The 21,412-nt window shown below is 40.9% G+C and overlaps 1 protein-coding gene across 3 annotated transcripts in view; it reads left to right on the top strand.

Annotated features, from left to right (window-relative positions):
* The window catches only part of GRM5 (glutamate metabotropic receptor 5), a 552,376-nt gene that overhangs the window by 424,449 nt on the left and 106,515 nt on the right, over window positions 1-21,412 (top strand). For all 3 annotated transcript variants that reach the window (XM_078058659.1, XM_078058660.1, XM_036081919.2), the window contains exon 5: window positions 19,441-19,687. In XM_078058659.1, the coding sequence (XP_077914785.1) occupies window positions 19,441-19,687 (247 nt within the window). The remainder of the gene's footprint in view (window positions 1-19,440; window positions 19,688-21,412) is intronic.

The following is a 21,412-nucleotide window of genomic DNA, read 5'->3' as shown; positions in this document are numbered from 1 at the left end:
CCTGTCACACATGATGCCATCAGCTTGTGGGTCCCAAATTCACAGTCCAGCCGCCCTCCTGCCCGAGTCAGCATGCACGGTCTGCCACCTGCTAAATGCCAAGTCAACACGCCTTCACCTCAGATTGCCAAGGGCTCAAATTGACACTCTTCCCCTCAAATTCCAGCCCCTGTGCTCAAGTTTGTGCACAAAAGTAGGCATAATTATAACATCAGAATGAAGCAACCCAAACATCTATTTCTGTGGAATATAGAATGGATAAAAGAAGTGTGCTAGGCTGAGAACATGTCCAACAAGCACATCAAAGAACAATACATACAGCATGATTCTGGTTAGTGAAAAAAAAAAAAACAAACAAACAAACCTGGGAAGAATAAAACAAGATGAAACCAGAGAGGGAGACAAACCATAAGAGATTTCTTAAGCATAGGAAAGAAACTGAGGCTTGCTGGAGGGGAGGTGGGGGGGTGGATGGGGTTACTGGGTGGTGGGCATGAAGGAGGGCACGTGATGGAATGAGCACTGGGTGTTGTATGCAACTGATGAATCACTGAACTCTACCTCTGAAACTAATAATACACTATCTTGTTAATTAATGGATAAAATTTAAAAAAAGGAAACCCCCCCCAAAAAAAGATATGTCCTAGTTACACATTATTGAGACAGGAATTTCCTAATTTCTGGCATACCAGAATTTTACCTTCTGAAATTATACAATTTGATGTTTTCAATCTGTCCTTAGAAAAGTTGTTTAACATAAATGAACCTCAGTTTCTTTGTATAAAAAGTGAGGCTTCGGTGCCTGGGTGGCTCAAGTCATGATCCCAGGGTCCTGGGATTGAGTCCCACAGTCGGGCTCCCTGCTCGGCAAGAAGCCTGCTTCTCCTTCTCCCACTCCCCCTGCTTGTGTTCCTGCTCTTGCTATCTCTCTGTCTCTGTCAAATAAATAAATAAAATCTTTAAAAAAAAAAGTGAGGCTAGTGGTAATATCTACTCACAGGGCTTTTGTAATAGCTGAATTAGAATACTGTAATTTCCCAATAAATAGTACTTGTTACCATTGATACACTTTCTCATTTCTCCTCAAGTCTTAACCCTCCGAAGATAATAGGGATGGTGAGTCTCATTTTCAAGGGAAGGAAAATGGCATTTGCAAAAGTGACTTTCTTATGTTCATAAAAAATTAGGGGAGATACTGGTGTAGAAATGTCCATCTATGGCAACAGACTGAACTGAGTCTGAGTCTGAAATTCCACTTTACTGCATTTACAATTCCATTTACTACATTTCAGCTCTATGTCTTTGGGCATTTTAAATCTCCGAGTCCAAAGTGTCTCATCTAAACAAAGGCAGAAAATAATGTTTAGCTCATATGTCTGCAGTGAGGGTTAAATGAGATAATGAAGATAAAGCACCTAGTATCCAGCATTGTAGGATACTTTCTTCTCCCATCTCCTCTCCATTAATGCCTGTTTTTGAAAATATTTCAAAATAAAATGGTTTATAGAAAATAATCATTGTCACGGTTGAAAGTGGCATTAATGTGATTTTAATGCAATATCTATAATGAAGAAGCTAGTACTAGCAGTACAGTAAATAGCACACTCACAGAGGGAGCTTCATAGTTTCTGATAAACATGATCCAATGTCTATCAAATCTTTCTATTCTAATCAAATCTCTGGTATTAGACAGGATAATTAATCTTCCACATGGACAATTTGTGAACTGCATTTTGCTTATAAAGAAGGTTTATATGCTGAACTGTAATTCATTTTTTCAATTTTCTACTTCATTTCAATCACAGTGCTTCTTATAGGAGATGGGGTTTCCACTTAGCATGTTATTTTTAATTAGATGTAAAAGTCTTAATGAAATTTAAATTTTTAGCATTCCTTACTTTCAGAAGTGTAAACTCTGGGACACTTTGCAAATTAAAAAGTATAGTAATTCTCAAATTTTCAAAGATGGGGAGCACTAATTTACAAATACCCTTGAATAATCTAGTAACCTCTTTTATATAAACTGTATTAGATAGACAACACCACCAGCCAAGAGCTTCTGGTAGTATTTGGTACCTATTATGGGGTCATGACTTCAATATGTATTGTCTCTAATTCTTACAACTCGACAAGAAGGTATTATTTTCCTTATTTTCCAAATGACGAAGCCCTGAAAAAAAGAATTATTCAACTCTACTGGGAAATTCTAGCAAGGCTTCACAGTAGAGAGATCACTAAACTGTGTTTTCAAATGTGATCGGAAGCACATTAGATAGAGATGAGAATGCCACATCTTTAGGAAATATTGTGAAACAGTTCAAATGGAAGAGAATGGTGACATCGAAGATGGACAGACAGGTAGGCCAAGTGGAAAGCTCCAGCCTAGGAGTTTGGTCTTAGTATAGTAAGGAGAATGTAATGCCATGGCTCTTTGCCATGTACTCTTTTAAATAATATAACCACCAGCCTTCATATCCCTGTGGAAGTCTTCCTTCATTTACACACCATATGGAAGTTCCTCAAAATACTGTAATGTGAATGGAAGAGATACACTATCTGAAATAACACATCCATCAGAGGGCTGCCAACCGGCTGTTCACGGTGAATCATTTAAATTTAAAATTTAGTGTTCCGCACATAAAAGTATGCAATCCCTGTTGAATTTCTGTAGCTCCCTGAAGACATGTCTTCTTTTTCCAGCTGCTGCATTCATTTGCATTTCAGTATGAACATTTAGAGGTCAACTGCCTGAATTTCAGGCACAGTTATAAATTGGAGCCTCAGCAGGTATTGGAAAGTGGTGTCCCTACATGTGTATGGATATAGCTCTAGGGTGCCAGTGTTGCCAGGCTTCCTGGCACAGGAAAGGCACAGTGTTAGGAAAGAGCATGAATGAGTTATGTGATGTCGGCAGTCCAATCCAGGCCTTTTGTAGACTATTTCTTTCCTTCCCGGTATCACTAATCTCTGATCCAAGCCCCAGATCACTTAACCTGTACTTTATTTTATTAATCTTAACCTCTGCTCCCAAGAAGCTAGCTGTATCTTCATTAGAACATACATGTCTCTGGTCCACCATATATTAAGTTCCATACAGGAGGTCTGTTCATATTCCTCCATCATTGATATGACTCATCATTATTGACAACATCGAACACTGTTCTGGGCACTGGAAAGTAAGATCAATGTGGGCCCCATCTGCATAGAACTCATTGCCTCATATGAACTAATCTCTGAATCTTGTGGTATCTTTTGAGACTTTTTGCACAAAATAGGTGTTTAGTAAATGTTAAATGAAGGAATGGGTTGCTCACTCTATGCCACAGCATTAGGAACTGTGGAGCATACAATGTACACAAGACAGTTTTAGCCTTCATGTAGCTAATACTCTGTGATGGGCACAGACAAGCACATAGGTAATTCTAATGCATGGCAGAAAGTATATGTGTTGTAATAGAGGTATAAATACATTTCTGTGGGAGCACGTAACAACAAAAGATTTAATTCTGGCTTGGGGGATGTCCTGCCCTTCTGTCACAGTGAAAGCAAATGATTATGTCAGCCACTGAGTATAACTGGAATCCATTTGCCGTATGCATAAGGAGTGAGTAGATTCAGAAAATAAATGACATCAGGGAGAATTTGTTTCCCTGCTATTTCTTTTTCTTTGCAATTTACAGTATGTTATCACATGACATCTTCCAGATTTATAATCTCCTTCCTAGAAAATACTTGAATCCCTTCCCTTACATCTTCCTTCCCTTTATACTCCTTCCCCTACTGGTGGGTATAGAAGAAATAATGAGGACAATCCAAAAGTGTTTTGGTGTCTAGGTTTAAGGGCTAATGTAAAGAGTTGACTTGGGATTTTTAATTTTTTTTTTTTAAATAAATGTTACCAGTTTCATTACTCTATGGTCATGGGTTAGTTTGCTGTAAAGAATTTTAAATCATGGTTTCCTTTGCCTCCCCTATGAAAATAACACTAGTCCAAAAGTTTAAGCACAAGAGGTCTGGGGCCAGCTGCCATTAACCAAAGGTATGCCTTTAGGGATACCCTTTTCCCTCCCATGGCCTTATTTCTCCATCTATAAAATGAGTTTATTGGACCATATTAGCAATTCCCAAGATCAGAGGGGTATAGGGGCCAAAGAGATGATATAGGAGGGAGAAGCATTTACCATGTGAGAATGTGAAGCCAGTATTGTGACATCTTCTAGTTTTTTTCAAGAGAGTCTACTAAGCTGGATTCTCCTGTAAAATTTCCACAAAATAGTATTTAGCCAAACAAAACATATCTAAAGGCCAGTTCAGCCCAAGGGCTTCCTCTCTGTCCCTTCTAGACTAGATGCTTTCTGGAGTCCCTTGTATCTTCTCTGATTCTGCATTGTGAAGACATTCTGATTTCCCTTTGTTTAGCAGCTACTAAGCCTCAATGTTCCAATTCCCCAGATGAATTAAAGAACATGTTTTGAGCACTGTAAAATTAAATTGTAATCACAGATTGGAGGATTTCAGTTTCTGCTAATCCTTTTGGAGTCTTCTCATTTGATTAAACAATAGTAAAATTAGGATTGAATGTTAAGTGTGCAAAATCTGAGATCCAGTTTTGAGAAGAGAAATAAAAAGGGCACTGCCTCTCTTCCCTTGCTTCCATTTCTTCTGTGCAGGCGCTGTGAGGTGGCTCCTGCCTGGGAGTAGCTGTCTAGTTTGGATTGGCACAGATTCTCATGCCCATGTTGGGCGGGCCCATAGTAGACCCTAAGAAATAATCCTCAAACAAAGCAAATACTGTTGAATAAAGTCCAGTTCTTTCTTGCATCAACATGCCAACTAATGAACATGCCCTCTCTTTCCTGCTGCTTAGTGGACGTGAAAAGAAGTCTAAATAAAATGAGCTGTTTTACTATGTGTGCTCTGGACCTTAACATTTTCCAAATAAAGTCAAACTCTTTGGGTCCCCAAAAACTTCTATCACTGAGCCCATAGGTTATGTGCTAAGTGTTTCTGAGGACAGAAATACTGTTACTCATGTTTGTCTCATCAGCATCCATCACAGGGTCTGACGTATAGTATGGACTCAATAAATGTCTGTTTAATCAATAACTTAATTAATCTCTGAATGAATCAATGAATAAATTAAGTAAGATCCAGAATTTCTCTTAGGGCCTAAGCAGCAAGAACAAAGGAATTGAATAGAGCTCCGAATTCTATTAAGACATCTAAAGAAAGGCCGTGTCAACCAACAGAGAGTAAGGAGTTTGAAAATGTAGACAGAAGAACAGTAAAAGGTGGTTGGGACCCTTACAGCTCTTCCAAATGATTGCAGACAATCCCCATAGTCCATGTATAATCTCGTGAATCTGGATATTTTCATATATAATGTTATCTTCTAGAGAAAGTTGATTAACAAAACAAAACCAGAAATCAGCCTGGTTAGCGTCAGGCTACAAGTTGGAACCCACCTTCTGTGGGCTTTGGTTCCACCGTCAGCGCAGTTTTCAAAGCCTCTGTGCTGCTTTCAGAGTTTATTGCTCATGTGCTTCACTGAGGGGCCGGTCTTGCACCCAGGCAGTGTTCTATCCCAGAGTTCACGTCTCTAAACTTTGGTCGGCTAACTAGGGTCAAATCTATGCCTGCACAAATCAGGGGCGAGCCCAGGAGTTCACATTTAACTTTGTAGGATCACTGTCCTGAGCTCCCCCCTCAGCTCAGTCTGGCTCTAGAGACCGACCTTTCTACACTGGTATCTCCCGCTCCCCAGTCTCCCTGACATTTTTCAGCCTCTCCCATCCTGTCCTGGTCCTGGTGGGTAGAAATCTGAGGCTTTCGTCTCTACCTCTGTCCCTCACCTGTTCCTTTGGCTGGATTGCCATGGGAGTCATGTGGGGAGAGGCTAGAGAAAGGAAAAGAGCATTTGCCCATACTCTAAGGACACAGTTCCTTTGGTCATACAGTAGGGATCCCACCCTGAGAGGGACAGGAGCTTACCCAGCCATGGTGGCCTTTGCCACCACCACCTCTGCAGGGCTGCCCTGGGGCTCCCACAGGAAAACAGACAAATAAAAAACAAAAATGGAATTTCCTCCACTCTCTCTGATTTGTGAGGTGCCCCTTTCCACACTTGACCAGAAACAGAGGGCTTCTCTTGGAGCTCTTTCTGCCTGAGCCTCGAACTAGTGCACGGTTCCGTGTTTTGGGCCACCTTTGCAACTGAGCCTGGAAATACGGGAGGGAAAGGACCCAAGAATCTCATGCATGCTTCAGTGGTGTTTTAAATTCTGGTTTCCTTCCCCAATCCACCTGTTACCATTTGCTTTTCAGGGCACGTACTGAATGGAGCACTGGGTGTTATACGCAAACAATGAATCATGGAACACTACATCAAAAAATAATGATGTAATGTATGGTGATTAACATAACATAATAAAATAAAATAAAAATGTAAAAAAAAAAAAGAATCCTCTGAAAGCTGCTCCCACTCATTCTGCCTCGGGCTTTTAGCTACATTCAATGGGAGAACCTGGATGGAGAGGACTTACTCCATCTTAATCTTGACTGGGCCAGAATTTTTCTCATGTAGTTTTATGAGGTGATGTCTAGTGCTCTTGAACAAAGGAATGATTGCTCTAGTCCACTGATTTGACAATCTGAAGACCAGATCTGGTATTTGATGACAGCCCATGAGACATCCTGTCATTCATCAGCCCTCATTCATGTACTTAACATCTATTAATAGTGTCATTTATGTGTCAGGTGCTGTGCTTGGCACAAGGGCTACATTCTGAATGACACAGAATCTTTGTCGTTGGGGAGTCCAGAGTGTACTAAAAACCGGCCAGAGGTCACTACCGGTGCCACAAGAGAACAAAGCAGAGCCTTAAGTCTAGACTAGAGACGTATAGGTAAACAGGCAATTTGTGTATTAGGGGGTTCAGTGTGTGATAAATGCCAGCATTGGTGCTGTGGGAGAGCAGAGCAAATCCTTAATTCTGAACTGGAGGAGGGTCGTGACCAATTTCTGAGTGGAAGTGAGTCTTAGACCCACACAAATTAATAAGTAGGAAATCTGCAGGAAAGTAGGTTCCAGATATATAGAGTGAAATGCACAGAGGCCCAGATACAAGGGAGAAGAGTTTATTATGTGGCTACAAGAAGTTCCAAATATCTGGTGTATATAGAGTATCATGGATCAGAATTGAGGGGTAAATCAAGGGCAGAATAGAAAGTTCTTGAAAGTCAGGACAAGGTATTTAGGGTATAATTTGGTTATCAACTGAATAGTTTTAAAAGGAGACTAATAAAATCAGTTTTGTGCTTTAGAAAGACCACTCTACTGGGAGGCAGTAATACCTGTTAGGAGGCTATTGTAGTAACCCAAGTAAGAAATTATATAATTACTAATTATATAATTAGTTCTGGAACTAATAAAAAATAAACCATGCTATATCCACACAAGGAAACACTATACAGCTAGTAAAATAGTGTGGTGCCAGGAACTCAAGAAGGAGTCTGATGAATGAGATAGATCCAATCAGTCAGCTGCTCATGACAGTTCTGTTTTCAAAGTGGGCCCTGAATCTGAACACTTCTCACCATCTCTACTGCTATCACCCTCATCTAAGCCACCAGGGTCTGTTGCCTGGTCTGTCACGTTGGCCACTGACTCATCTCCCTGTTCAACACACCCTGAACAGCACTTTGGATTCCCCACCCCCATTGACCTATTTCTCACACCTCAAAGGCACTCTAATCCACCTGGTTGCTTAAAATGAAAACCTGAATTAACCCTTGATTCTTCTTTTTCTTTAGTAGTTCACAACCAATTGACTAACACATCCTATTCTCCCTGCTTCTGAAATATACTTAGAATCCTATCCTAGACTAAGGTGCCCTTGTCTCTTAGCTCTTATTTCCATACTCCCTAGGTTTTCCCACTCTCTTTCAATCTTCCATCCTCAAAGTAATGATATTTCTTTTATAGAAACACTCCAAAATTCTATATCATACAGCCCTTGTCTAGCTCCCTTAGCTCATATCCTACTTGTCTTCCCCTTACTCACTGTTTTGGCCTTTCTTTTATTCCTCAAAAACACGCTAGGCACACTTGCACCAGCAAATGCCTCTCTGCTTGGCAACACGCTTCTTCTAGATCTTTATATTTTGAACGTAAAGAAACAAACCAGATCATTTGTAACAGAACTTGGATCAGGGACCAAGTAATATAAATCATTTTATCAAGTGTTTTATAAATATAAACTCAGTTAATCCTTGTATACATCTATTAGATAGGATTATTAAACCCATTTTTTTCTGGGCACAGAGAGGTTCATGGCCTAAGCCAAAGTCACACAGCTAGTAAGTAGCAGGCAGAGCTGTGATCCTAACCTGCTGCCTGGTTCCAGAATCTGTACTCTAAATCCACTATGCTCTGCTGCTCCTAGTAGTTGGCATGCATCTCTAACACAAAGTAAGGAATCTTGCAGATTCACCCCCTTCTGATGTGTGTGGAGTTAGGGAGCAGGTAGGTATAGACAGAGATCAAAGCCTGAAGAAATAAGAGGCAGAAGAATTCCTTAATTAACCAAATTTCCCCACACACATACAAATACTGAGTCTATCGCATTAATTGCTTTTAAATACAGCTACCACTACCCCTTGCACAAAAAGCTAGGCTTGCCAGCTATTAACAAGCATCTTGATTTCCTTAATTTCTTCATCTATTGTGGAAAAAGCTCCTAAAACTCATTGAATTTTATGAAGTTAAAGCATTTTTAAAGTATTTATTTTGTTGTCACACATTTATTTTGTTGTCACACATTGTGCCCGAGCTCTCTCAGCTACCAAAAGGTGATAACTCAGCCTTGAGCTGCTGCTTCTAATGGAGGAAAAAGGCTGGTACCCAGGTGAAGTGGTATAGGCAGAATTTAGACTTGAATTTCTATTAATTGACCCCCTGTTGCATCCAGAATGCTAAAACAGATTAAGATGTTTTTCTTTAAAAATTCATGCATCAAAATGACTTAAGGAGAAATTACAAAGGTTAAATTTACATTAGTTTTCTTCTGGCAGGCTTTGTTTGTTTGTTTTTGAATTTGCGATCCTTTGGTATTTCCAATGACAAGGGAAAACAGTTACCAGGAACTTCCCCAAGACCCTAATGCTGTCCAAACAGGCCAGTTGTTTCCAGATGCCCAGTAACAACAAATAATACAACAGACTGTGCACAACCAGTGTGTCCTTTGGTTTTTGAGCTCTTGCTTTTGGTCAGCCCCTTTGTATGTCCCTGGGCCCAGGTTTTAGGCAGCGCTAGTGCGCATTATTCAAGGGAACATAAACATAACACTTTCCAGGAAAGATCCAATCTTGTTACCAGTTTTTTTTTCCCCTCACTTTATCTCTTAATTACAAAAATTTTAGGGGCACCTGGGTGGCTCAGTCGTTAAGTGTCTGCCTTCGGCTCAGGTTATGATTCCAGAGTCCTAGGATCAAACCCCGCATCGGGCTCCCTGCTCCGTGGGAAGCCTGCTTCTCCCTCTCCCACTCACCCTGCTTGTGTTCCCTCTCTCGCTGTGTCTCTCTCTATCAAATAAATAAATAAAATCTTTAAAAAAAAATTTTTTTAAATGTGATACAGTAATATTATGCAGAGAGTATTTCTACTGAAAGTGATATAGTATAGCAAAAAGGGCACCAATCTTGGTGTTAGAAATTCGTGTCTACTTCTGATTTTATCTGCATAACCTTGGAAAATGTACTTAAACTGTCTACAGCTCAGTTTCTTTTTTTTTTTTTTGCTTTTTTTTTTTTTATTATGTTATGTTAGTCACCATACAATACATCATTGGTTTTTGATGTGGTGATCCACGATCCATTGTTTTCGTATAACACCCAGTGCTCCATGCAGTACGTGCCCTCCTTAATACCCATCACCGGGCTAACCCATCCCCCCTCCCCCTCCCCTCTAAAACCCTGTTTGTTTCTCAGAGTCCATCATCTCTCACGGTTCATCTCTCCCTCCGATTCCCGCCCCCTTCATTTTTCCCTTCCTTCTCCTAATGTCCTCCATGCTATTCCTTATGTTCCACAAATAAGTGAAACCATATGATAATTGACTTTCTCTGCTTGACTTATTTCACTTAGCATAATCTCCTCCAGTCCCATCCATGTTGATGTAAAAGTTGGGTATTCATCCTTTCTGATGGCTGAGTAATATTCCATTGTATATATGGACCACATCTTCTTTATCCATTCATCTGTTGAAGGGCATCTCGGATCTTTCCACACTTTGGCTATTGCAGACATTGCTGCTATGAACATTGGGGTGCATATGGCCTTTCTTTTCACTACATCTGTGTCTTTGGGGTAAATACCCAGGAGTGCAATTGCTGGGTCATAGGGTAGCTCTATTTTTAATTTTTTGAGGAACCTCCACACTGTTTTCCAAAGTGGCTGTACCAACTTGCATTCCCACCAACAGTGTAAGAGGGTTCCCCTTTCTAGACAACCTCTCCAACATTTGCTGTTTCTTGACCTGTCCATTCTTGCCATTCTAACTGGTGTAAGGTGGTATCTCAATGTGGTTTTGATTTGAATTTCCCTGATGGCTAATGATGATGAACATTTTTTCATGTGTCTGTTAGCCATTTGTATGTCTTCTTCAGAGAAGTGTCTTTTCATATTTTCTGCCCATTTTTTGACTTATTTGTTTTTTGGGGGTTCAGTTTGAGAAGTTCTTTATAGATCTTAGATACCAGCCCTTTATCTGTAGTGCCATTTGCAAATATCTTCTCCCATTCTGTGGGTTGCCTCTCTGTTTTGTTGACTGTTTCCTTTGCTGTGCAGAAGCTTTTTATCTTGATGAAGTCCCAAAAGTTCATTTTTGCTTCTGTTTCACTAGCTTTTGGAGATGTATCTTGAAAGAAGTTGCTGTGGGTGATGTCAAAGAGGTTACTGCCTATGTTCTCCTCTAGGATTTTGATGGATTCCTGTCTCACATTGAGGTCTTTCAGCCATTTTGAGTTTATCTTTGTGAATGGTGTTAGAGAATGGTCGAGTTTCATTCTTCTGCATGTGGCTGTCCAATTATCCCAGCACCATTTATTGAAGAGACTGTCTTTTTTCCATTGCATGTTTTTTCCTGCCTTGTCAAAGATTATTTGACCATAGAGTTGAGGGTCCATATCTGGGCTCTCTATTCTGTTCCATTGGTCTATATGTCTGTTTTTGTGCCAGTACCATGCTGTCTTGGTGATCACAGCTTTGTAATATAGCTTGAAATCGGGCAACGTGATGCCCCCAGCTTTGTTTTTCTTTTTCAACATATCCTTGGCGATTCGGGGTCTTTTCTGATTCCATACAAATTTTAAGATTCTTTGTTCCAGCACGTTGAAAAATGTCATTGGAATTTTGATCGGGATGGCATTGAAGGTAGAGATTGCTCTGGGTAGCATAGACATTTTAACAATGTTTATTTTTCCGATCCATGAGCATGGAATATTTTTCCATCTTTTTGTGTCTTCTTCAATTTCTTTCATGAGTGTTCTGTAGTTCCTAGAGTATAGATCCTTTACCTCTTTGGTTAGGTTTATTCCGAGGTATCTTATGGTTTTTGGTGCTATTGTAAATGGAATCGTTTCTCTAATTTCTCTTTCTACAGTTGTGTTGTTAGTGTATAAGAAAGCAACTGATTTCTGTGCATTGATTCTGTATCCTGCCACATTACTGAATTGCTGTATGAGTTCTAGTAATTTGGGGGTGGAGTCTTTTGGGTTTTCCACATAAAGTATCATGTCGTCTGTGAAAAGAGAGAGTTTGACTTCTTCTTCGCCAATTTGAATACCTTTTACTTCTTTTTGTTGTCTGATTGCTGTTGCTAGGACTTCTAGTACCATGTTGAACAATAGTGGCAAGAGTGGGCATCCTTGAAATGTTCCTGATCTTAAGGGAAAGGCTCTCAGCTTTTCCCTATTGAGGATGATATTCGCTGTGGGTTTTTTATAGATGGATTTTATGAACTTGAGAAATGTTCCCTCTATCCCTATACTCTGAAGAGTTTTAATCAGGAAACGATGTTGTATTTTGTCAAATGCTTTTTCTGCATCAATTGAGAGGACCATATGGTTCTTCTCCCTCTTATTAATGTGTTCTATCACATTGATTGATTTGCGAATGTTGAACCACCCTTGCATCCTGGGGATAAATCCCACTTGGTCGTGGTGGATGATCCTTTTAATGTATTGCTGGATCCTATTAGCTAGGATTTTGTTGAGGATTTTGGAATCCATATTTATCAGGGATATCGGTCTGAAATTCTCCTTTTTGATGGGGTCTTTGCCTGGTTTGGGGATTAAGGTAATGCTGGCCTCATAGAATGAGTCTGGAAGTTTTCCTTCTGTTTCTATTTTTTGAAACAGCTTCAGGAGGATAGGTATTATTTCTTCTTTGAGTGTTTGGTAGAATTCCCCAGGGAATCCATCAGGCCCTGGACTCTTGTTTTTGGGGAGGTTTTTGATCACTGCTTCAATCTCATTACTGGTTATTGGCCTGTTCAGGTTGTCAATTTCTTCCTGTTTCAGTCTTGGCAGCTTATAGGTTTCCAGGAAGGCCTCCATTTCATCCAGATTGCTCAGTTTATTGGCATATAGTTGTTGATAATAATTTCTAATAATTGTTTCTATTTCCTTGGTGTTAGTCGTGATCTCTCCCCTTTCATTCATAATTTTATTAATTTGGGTCCTTTCTCTTTTCTTCTGGATGAGTCTGGCCAGTGGTCTATCGATCTTATTAATTCTTTCAAAGAACCAACTTCTAGTTTCGTTGATCTGATCTAATGTGTTTCTGGTTTCTAATTCATTGATCTCTGCTCTAATTTTAATTATTTCTCTTCTAAAGCGTGGCTTAGGCATCGTTTGTTGCTTTTTCTCTAGTTCTTTAAGGTGTAGAGTTAGTTGGTGAATTCGGGATTTTTTTATTTTTTTGAGTGAGGCTTGGATGGCTATGTATTTCCCCCTTAGGACCGCCTTTGCAGTATCCCATAGGTTTTGGACCAATGTGTTTTCGTTCTCATTGATTTCCATGAATTGTTTAAGTGCTTCTTTGATTTCCTGGTTGACCCAAACATTCTTGAGCAGAGTGGTCTTTAGCTTCCAAGTGTTTGAATTTCTGTCAAATTTTTTCTTGTGATTGAGTTCCAGTTTTAAAGCATTGTGGTCTGAGAATATGCAGGGAATAATCTCAATCTTTTTGGTATTGGTTGAGACCTGAGTTGTGACCCAGTATGCAGTCTATTCTGGAGAAAGTTCCATGTGCACTTGAGAAGAATGAGTATTCTGTTGTTTTAGGGTGGAATGTTCTGTATATTCTATGAGGTCCATCTGGTCCAGTGTATCATTCAAAGCTCTTGTTTCCTTGTTGATTTTCTGCTTAGATGATCTGTCCATTGCTGAGAGTGGAGTATTGAGGTCTCCTACAATTAACGTATTGTTATCAATATGACTCTTTATTTTGGTTAACAGTTGGCTTATGCAAATGGCTGCTCCCCATGTTGGGGGCATAGATATTTACAATTGTTAGATCTTCTTGTTGGATAGACCCTTTAAGAATGATATAGTGTCCTTCTGTGTCTCTAGTTACAGACTTTAGTTTAAAATCTAATTTGTATGATATAAGAATTGCTACTCCAGCTTTCTCTTGAGGTCCGCTGGCATGGAAGATGGTCTCCATCCCTTCACTTTCAGTCTGGATGTATCTTTAGGTTCTAAATGAGTCTCTTGTAGGCAGCATATGGATGGGTCCTGTCTTTTTATCCAATCTGCAACCCTGTGCCATTTTATGGGAGCATTTAGGCCATTCACGTTGAGAGTGATTATTGAACGATATGAATTAATTGTCATCATGTTGCCTGTGAAGACGTTGTTTTTATAGATTGTCCCTGTAAATTTCTGTTGTATATCACTCTTGGGGTCTTTCTCCTTTTATAGAACCCCCTTTAATATTTCTTGCAGGGCCGGATTGGTGGTCACATATTCTTTTAGTTTCTGCCAGTCGTGGAAGCTCTGCATCTGTCCATCCATTCTAAATGACAGCCTTGCCTGATAAAGTATTCTTGGCTGCATGTTCTTCTCATTTAGTACCCTGAATATGTCTTGCCAGGCCTTTCTGGCTTGCCAGGTCTCTGGGGAGAGGTCTGACATTATTCTGATGTTCCTCCCTCTGTACATAAGGAATCTCATCCCCCTAACTGCCCTTAAAATGGTTTCCTTGGTTCTAAGATTTGCAAGTTTTACTATTACATGCCGGGGTGTTGGCCTGTTTTCCTTGATCTTGGGAGGGGTCCTCTCTGCCTCTAGGACTTGAATGTTTGTTTCATTCCCCAGATTAGGGAAGTTCTCAGCTATGATTTGCTCAAATACATCTTCTAGTCCTCTCTCTCTCTCCACTCCCTCCGGGATTCCAACTATTCTGACATTGGAACGCTTCATGGGGTCACTTATTTCTCTGATTCTATTTTCATGGATTCTGAGTTGTTTTTCCCTGGCCTCCTCTTTTCCCTTTTTATCTATTATATTGTCTTCCAGGTCGCTTATTCGTTCTTCTTCCTCACTTACGCTAGCTGTTAGATTATCTAGATTGGATTGGATCTCACTGATAGCATTTTTAAGTTCTGCCAATTCAGCTTTCATTTCTGCCCTTAGAGACACTATGTTGCCATTAATTGATTTCTCCATTCTAGCCATTGTCGTCACAATTGCTAGCCTGAATTCCATCTCTGACATCTTGGTTATATCTGCATCCATTTGTAAATCTGCAGCATAAGTCATAATCTCTGAGTCTCTTCTATTTTGGGGGTTCCTCCTCCTAGTCCTTCTGCTGAGTGGTTGAGGGAATGTATAGAGTCCAAATTATTGACCAGAACCTAAGCAAGATGCACCTGTTTTCTAGGGACCTTAGGGTTGCTGGCCTCTTGTTTTCCCAGCCTGTCTTTTGGGGGAGGGGCCTGCCACGCTGTTACTCAGGCAGCCCTGTTTGGGCGGAGTTGCCCTGGCCCCCTGTGGTGGGGGATGGGCTCAGTGGGAATCAGTTTTGGGGGCTTTTGTTCTCTGGTGGCTTTCCCTGGCGGCTTTCCACGTCTCTTCCGCGAGTCAGAGCAGAAGAGACCATTTCCAACCCTCTGCCTCAGAGCAGAGAGATCACAGTCTGTCCTTCAGTGGGCTCTCCAGGCCACACTGTCTCCATTTCTGTCCGTGCTGCTATAAACTACAGCATCCTGGGTTGTGTGCCCCTTTCCGCAGTGCTCCCAGTCCTCGCCTCCAGGTCGGGGCATGTCTCTGCCCTTTGTGCTTCTAAAACCACCAGCCATTCCCAGTTCGAACGCGCGACCCCGCCGCTCCGGTTCCTGACCCAGGGGCTGCCCTAAAGTCCTTTCCCCACCGCTACCAGTCTGCGAGTCTGTGCCCTGTCCATGTAGTATCCCCATGGCCAGGCACCCTCCCGCTGCCATTTATCCTCCGATACCTGCCTGTGGAATCATGGCTCCCACTTCGTACCTCGAAACCAACTGTCTGCGATATTCTGTTTGTAGAGATCCAGATCTTCTTACATCTCAGGCTGATTTCATGGGTGCTCAGTAGTGGTCTGGTAGATATCCAGCTCAATTCCGGCGACCAGTTGAAATAGGGTCCCCTACTCCTCCACCATCTTTCCTCCTCCCCCTCTACAGCTCAGTTTCTTTATCTCTGCAGTATGAATACAGTATTGCAGCACATCATTGATATATGCAAAAATTATTTTGAAAAGAGCCAAACAAAAATGCAAATTTTCATTCTTGCCCCCATTTAATTCAACAAACAGTGCAGTAACCATGCCCTAAGCACTGTGATTTGATTTACTAATGAATAAGGCTCACATGTTGCCTTTGTGCCAGTTGCTGTCTATCACAGACAAGGCATAAAGAAAAATCAGGAAGGGCACATGGAAAGATGACTGCCTGAGAGCTCTACTGCACATCCTGTCAGGCAAGACCTTTGGCTTGCTTTCATTCTCCAAAGGCTTGACCACACATCATAGTGGCTAAAGATCGTTATGATTTACATTTTGGTACAGTGACTATTTACGAAGCATCTACCTTGTGCCAGGTGCTGTGCGAGGTAGTTATGACTTATCACCATTTAACAGATGATTAAATGGAATCTTAGAGAATTTAAGTAACTTGCCCAAGTCACAGAGCTAGGAAGACATAAAGCATTTCCCTCCTCTGCTCACAAGAGAAAAAAAAAATAAGAGAATGAGAATCAAACCACCACCTCTCTAGTAGCCATAGAAGCAACTATTGCTGACCTCTGATAGTGGGTTGGGAGGCTGAGGTGATGTGTGAGTAACACATCCACTTAAGGCGTTAGAGGAAGGTAGGAGATGGACTGACATGGGGAATGGTTGCTTCAAATTCTACCTCCCCTAAGTGTGCCCACATTTCTATAGTACGGTGTGCAGGGTGCCTGAGAGAGAGAGAGATAGAGAAAGTGACAGGGAGTTCGGAAGGACGAGATTAATTTTAGTATCTGCAATCATGGTGGTCCTCATGAAGGAAATGTTCTTGGAACCTTTAAAACTGGATAGAATTCGTGTTAGTGGGGTCAAGAAGGAAAAGAAAATAGAAGGAAATAGTCTAGTTAGAAGGAACAGTTCTTTATTCAATAGATATTTTGGGGGGACCCACTATGTGCTAGACACTGGTCTAGGCACTGAGTAGTGAACAAAACTGGAAATAAAATCCCTGGCCTCACAGAGTTTACATTTTAGTGGGTAGATGAGATAGACAATAAAAAGACAAACATGTAGCATTTTAGATGGTGGTAAGGAGAAAAATATTGCCAGGAAAGGAGGTAGGGAGTATGGGGGGCGGGAGGGGGATTGGAGATGAGATTTAGACAGGATGTCTCCAGAAGGTCTCACAAAGAGGATAATATTTGAGCAAAGACCTGCACTGAGGAGGAAACAGATTCTGCAGATCTCTGTGGCAGAGCATTCTGGGTAGAAAGAACAGCAAGTACAGGGTCCAGAGGCAGGGGCACCCCTGAATAGGTGAAGACCGGAAAGGAGGTTAGTGTGGCTAGAGAGAAATCATTTAAATGTAGAGTGTTAGGAGATGGAGTCAGAAGGTTGAGGGATGGAGCGCCATGAGTCAAGTTTCTGTGTGTCTTCAAAGGTCATTGCAAGGACTGTGGCTTTTACTTTCAGTAATAAAGAAGCCACTAGAAATTTTGATCAGAAGAGTGTCATGATCTGATTTACATTTTAAGGGAATTTTTCTGGCTATTGTGTTGAAAATTGGCTGGAGTGGGGGAGGATAGGCAAAAGTAAAAATGAGACCAGTCAAAAGACTGTCACTGTAATCCAGACAGGAGATGATAAATCTGATAGAAGTAGATGGGTGTGAAGTAGTTTAATTCTAGATATATTTTAAAGATATATCAAATAAGAGTTGAGAAGGTATGAAGAAAAGAGGAGTGAAAAGTGATCCCAAAGTATTTGACTTAGTACCTAGAAGTATCGAGTTTCCATTGGCAGGAGGGGAAATGTGGAAGTATTGAGACAGCCTGTGTAGAGAAGGAAATTGTAAGAATTGGTTGGAAAGTAGCCTGGGTGCAGTGTCTAGTCCTTAGATGGAAACAGGATTCCCCATATTAGACTTATGTCAGGATGAGCCAAGCTGTTTTCCCTGTTTCTCTGCTCAGGGAAACAAAGTATCAGCATTTGGGGATATGTGAAGAAGTGGGATAATATGCCTCTTCAGTTTGAAAAGTCATGAAGAACCATGCTACTGTGGAAAATTCCTTTTTATCTCTCTGACAGAAAACTTTTCCCCAAATAACAAACTCTGTCTTTACTTTAGCTGTTCCTTTCACCTTCTTACCATATTCTCCTTATGTGTGTCAATCCTCCCCATTTTTCGCTCACCAGGCCTGGTAGTAGATTCTGCCTCTTAGACCATAATGCCCATAACCATGGCCTCCCCCTAGGCAAGGCCACCTTCAGCTATCATGCAGATCATTGCATCTCCTCTTCATAGGTCTCTCTGGCTCCACTCCCACAGCCCTTTCAATCTTTCTCCACACTGTAGCCAGACTGATCTTCCTGACATAGAAATCTGATCATGCCCCTTGTTAGTTAAACACTGCAAAGGATCCCAATGATCTGATGATAAAGTGCAGCAATCTTAATGTAGCTTAGCAGTCCTTCCCTCCTCTGCTCCTTTAGCTCTCCCCATTCTCACATCTCCCATGTCATGTTCTGGACATGCCACCCTTCTTAAAGCATCCCAAACACAGCATGCTCTATCTCATCTATGAACCTTCAAACACTCTTCCCTCCACTCTTCATCCAGTTGATACTCAGCCATAATAGTTAGCATCAGTGAGCTTCTGGATCTGGTGCCCCTCCCAACTCAGTCCTGCCTCCACACTTATCAAACCACACTGCAATGGCTTGCTTAGATGCTCACGTGCCCTCTAGACTCTAGGGCAAGAATCAGATTTATCTTGTTCAACATTATGTCCCTCATTCCCAGCAGGTTCCGAGCAGTCAGAAGTAACAGGCACTCATTCCATACTTACTGAATCAGTAAGCCAGACCAAGAGTTAGTTCTTCAATGAAACTTTCCCAAGAGCCCTCCATTGGAAGGGATCTCTCCCTCTTTGGGCCTCCATAGATTTTACCTCCACATGTGTTACAGATATATCACCTTTGAACTTTCACTATAGTTACATAATTTACCTCTATTATTGAACAAGTTTCTTCTTAAGTGCAGAATCCATGCCCAATTCACCTTTGTTTTGTCCCTAGATCATCAACCACACAGCTTTTTGTATGCTCAGACTCCAATAACTAATTAATTAATGGAGCATAAATGTTAGATTATATTAGATTATATTTTAGAATTTCCAAATGGAGAGCATATGCTTTGAGGTTGGAAGTGGTGCATGATAAATCCAAACAGGTAAGTTGAGGCAAGATGGTAGAAAATCTAGTTTGCTAAGCTAGGACTTAATAGTTTGGAAACTGGAGATTTGTTGTGGATTTCTACTCCAAGGAGTTATATTATCATAGTTGAGTACTAAGGAGATTAATCTGTCCTTAAGATAAATTTTCTGGTACAGAAATACAGTGCTCTCCTGCATCCATCTCCAGAGATTGGTAAGAGAGGAAGTGAACCTTGTTACTGTTGGGAATTCAGGTCGTTCTTCAAGGTTTTCAGGGGAGAAAAACCTGGAAATAGAAGACAATTAGTAGGCATACTATGCTGGCACCTGTATCTTTGCATTTACTCTGGTTCTAACTCTGATAAATTGCTCCTGTGAATTCTCCAGTTATTCAGAATCCATGGAGAGAGCTATAGTAGAATTAAATCTCATAGTTAATCCATAATTTGTTTCTCAACAGGTTCTCTGACTCTGAGAACACATCACGTTCAAGATTCCAAAATGGGATTTGTGATCAATGCGATCTATTCCATGGCCTATGGACTCCACAACATGCAGATGTCCCTCTGTCCAGGCTATGCAGGCCTTTGTGATGCAATGAAGCCAATCGACGGACGGAAACTTTTGGATTCCCTGATGAAAACCAATTTTACTGGAGTTTCTGGAGATATGATCTTATTTGATGAGAATGGAGACTCTCCAGGAAGGTACTATTAGACAATATTTTCTCCTCTAGACAATAGCACCTGAACAGTCATCCGTTGATCCTGATGCGCCTGTTTCTCTCCTTTGTGGTTATCTAGGCTTACTGGTCATATTTGGCCAGCTCCGACATCACAAAGGGATTAAAGATAGAGAAGGGGAGCCCTATTTTCTGTGGTCAGGTACACATATTGATGCTGACTTCCAAAACAGGCTCTTGGGATCATCCCATTTCAGAGACCCACCCTTAGAGACAGGAGCCTCACATTATGGTAGAAACTCAAAAACCAGCCCTGTGGTTTCTCTGTACATGTTTTCCATGTTATTCTCTGTACTCTGATCTCCTCATGGGCCATGGAACTATTCTGAAACAGGAACAATTCCATTTCTGGTAATTCAGAAATCGGGCTGAGGTGCTGTTACATTGTTTGCTGTACCTATAGTAAGTTATAAGTCATTTTATTTTATTATCCTTTAGCTGGAGGACGTTCTCCTTTCTCGAGGACTAAATTGTCTTTTACTCTGAAATTCCACATTTCATTATTTATAGAGGAGCCTGAGAAATATGAACTTACTCATTATTACGGATCAGCCTCCAGGGAAGTCATTAGGTAACTAGAACTTACCAGAATTCACATCTATCTCATACTCTAAATTCTTAAGTGACTCTACACATGAGACTTTTAATCCATGAGGGATATTGTCACTGAAAAGATATTCTGAGCTGTAGCAGGGCTACTCTTCACTCTGCCTTACATCGGCACAATCAGGGTCCTGTGGTCTCCCACTGTAAAATCACAAGTATTCTTCCAGCAACAGTTTATTCTTGACATGCATGCTTGGAGAGGGTGTCCTTACACCCTGTTTGCAGTGGATCCTGCCAAGAGGTTTCATGACTTGGTCCATAACTCACACCCCATGTGCCCACCCATGTACCAGCCACCTTGGTTCTAGCTTGTCTCCATGTTATTGAGGTGAACTGGAGCTGGTCCCTGAGGCAGCTGTTACCATGTTACAAGCTGAACTGCTAAGTGACAGCTAGTTCCAAGTCATGCAGCCAAGAGGAAAGCTATATATTTTCTCTCTTCTAGAGACTTGAAGAATATTTCTCCAAGCAGGCTCTTTGCCAAGATAAGCTGACTTTTCATATATAGTTTTCTTCTTTTTGGCTGTTCAGTATACCCATGGGGAACAGGGAATACAAGCATTTTATCAGGGCCACAGAAAATTTCACATTTGTCATAAGGCTTCATAGGGCAGGTCAACCAATGAGCTCAGTCTGTAGGCTCAAGTCAAGACCTAGTCCCTGATATCTGCGCATGGATTTATTATTCTTGTGAGCATACCTATAGCACTGACATCAGCTTCGGACTTGCTCATAAACTTTGATGACTACGCTCCAAATATTCAAAGAGTTTTCATGTCATGCCCCCAAGCCAGTTCCACAAAACCAGATAGTGAAGAAATGTCTCAGCTCTATTCCAATGGGAGACTTTAATGGATCAGACAGAACATCACTGTCTCATTCATAATCCTCCAAATATGCTGTAATGGGGTGCATTTAGGATATTGTTTCTTTCTTCTTTTTTTTTTTTTTTTGGATTATACCATTTAGCATCTTTTTTTTTAATTTTTTTATTGTTATGTTAATCCCCATACATTACATCATTAGTTTTAGATATAGTGTTCCATGATTCATTGTTTGTGCATAACACCCAGTGCTCCATGCA

This window comes from Halichoerus grypus, chromosome 11 (assembly GCF_964656455.1).
Source record: "Halichoerus grypus chromosome 11, mHalGry1.hap1.1, whole genome shotgun sequence".
Taxonomy (NCBI): domain Eukaryota; kingdom Metazoa; phylum Chordata; class Mammalia; order Carnivora; family Phocidae; genus Halichoerus; species Halichoerus grypus.
This window is presented reverse-complemented; position numbering and strand designations above follow the sequence as displayed.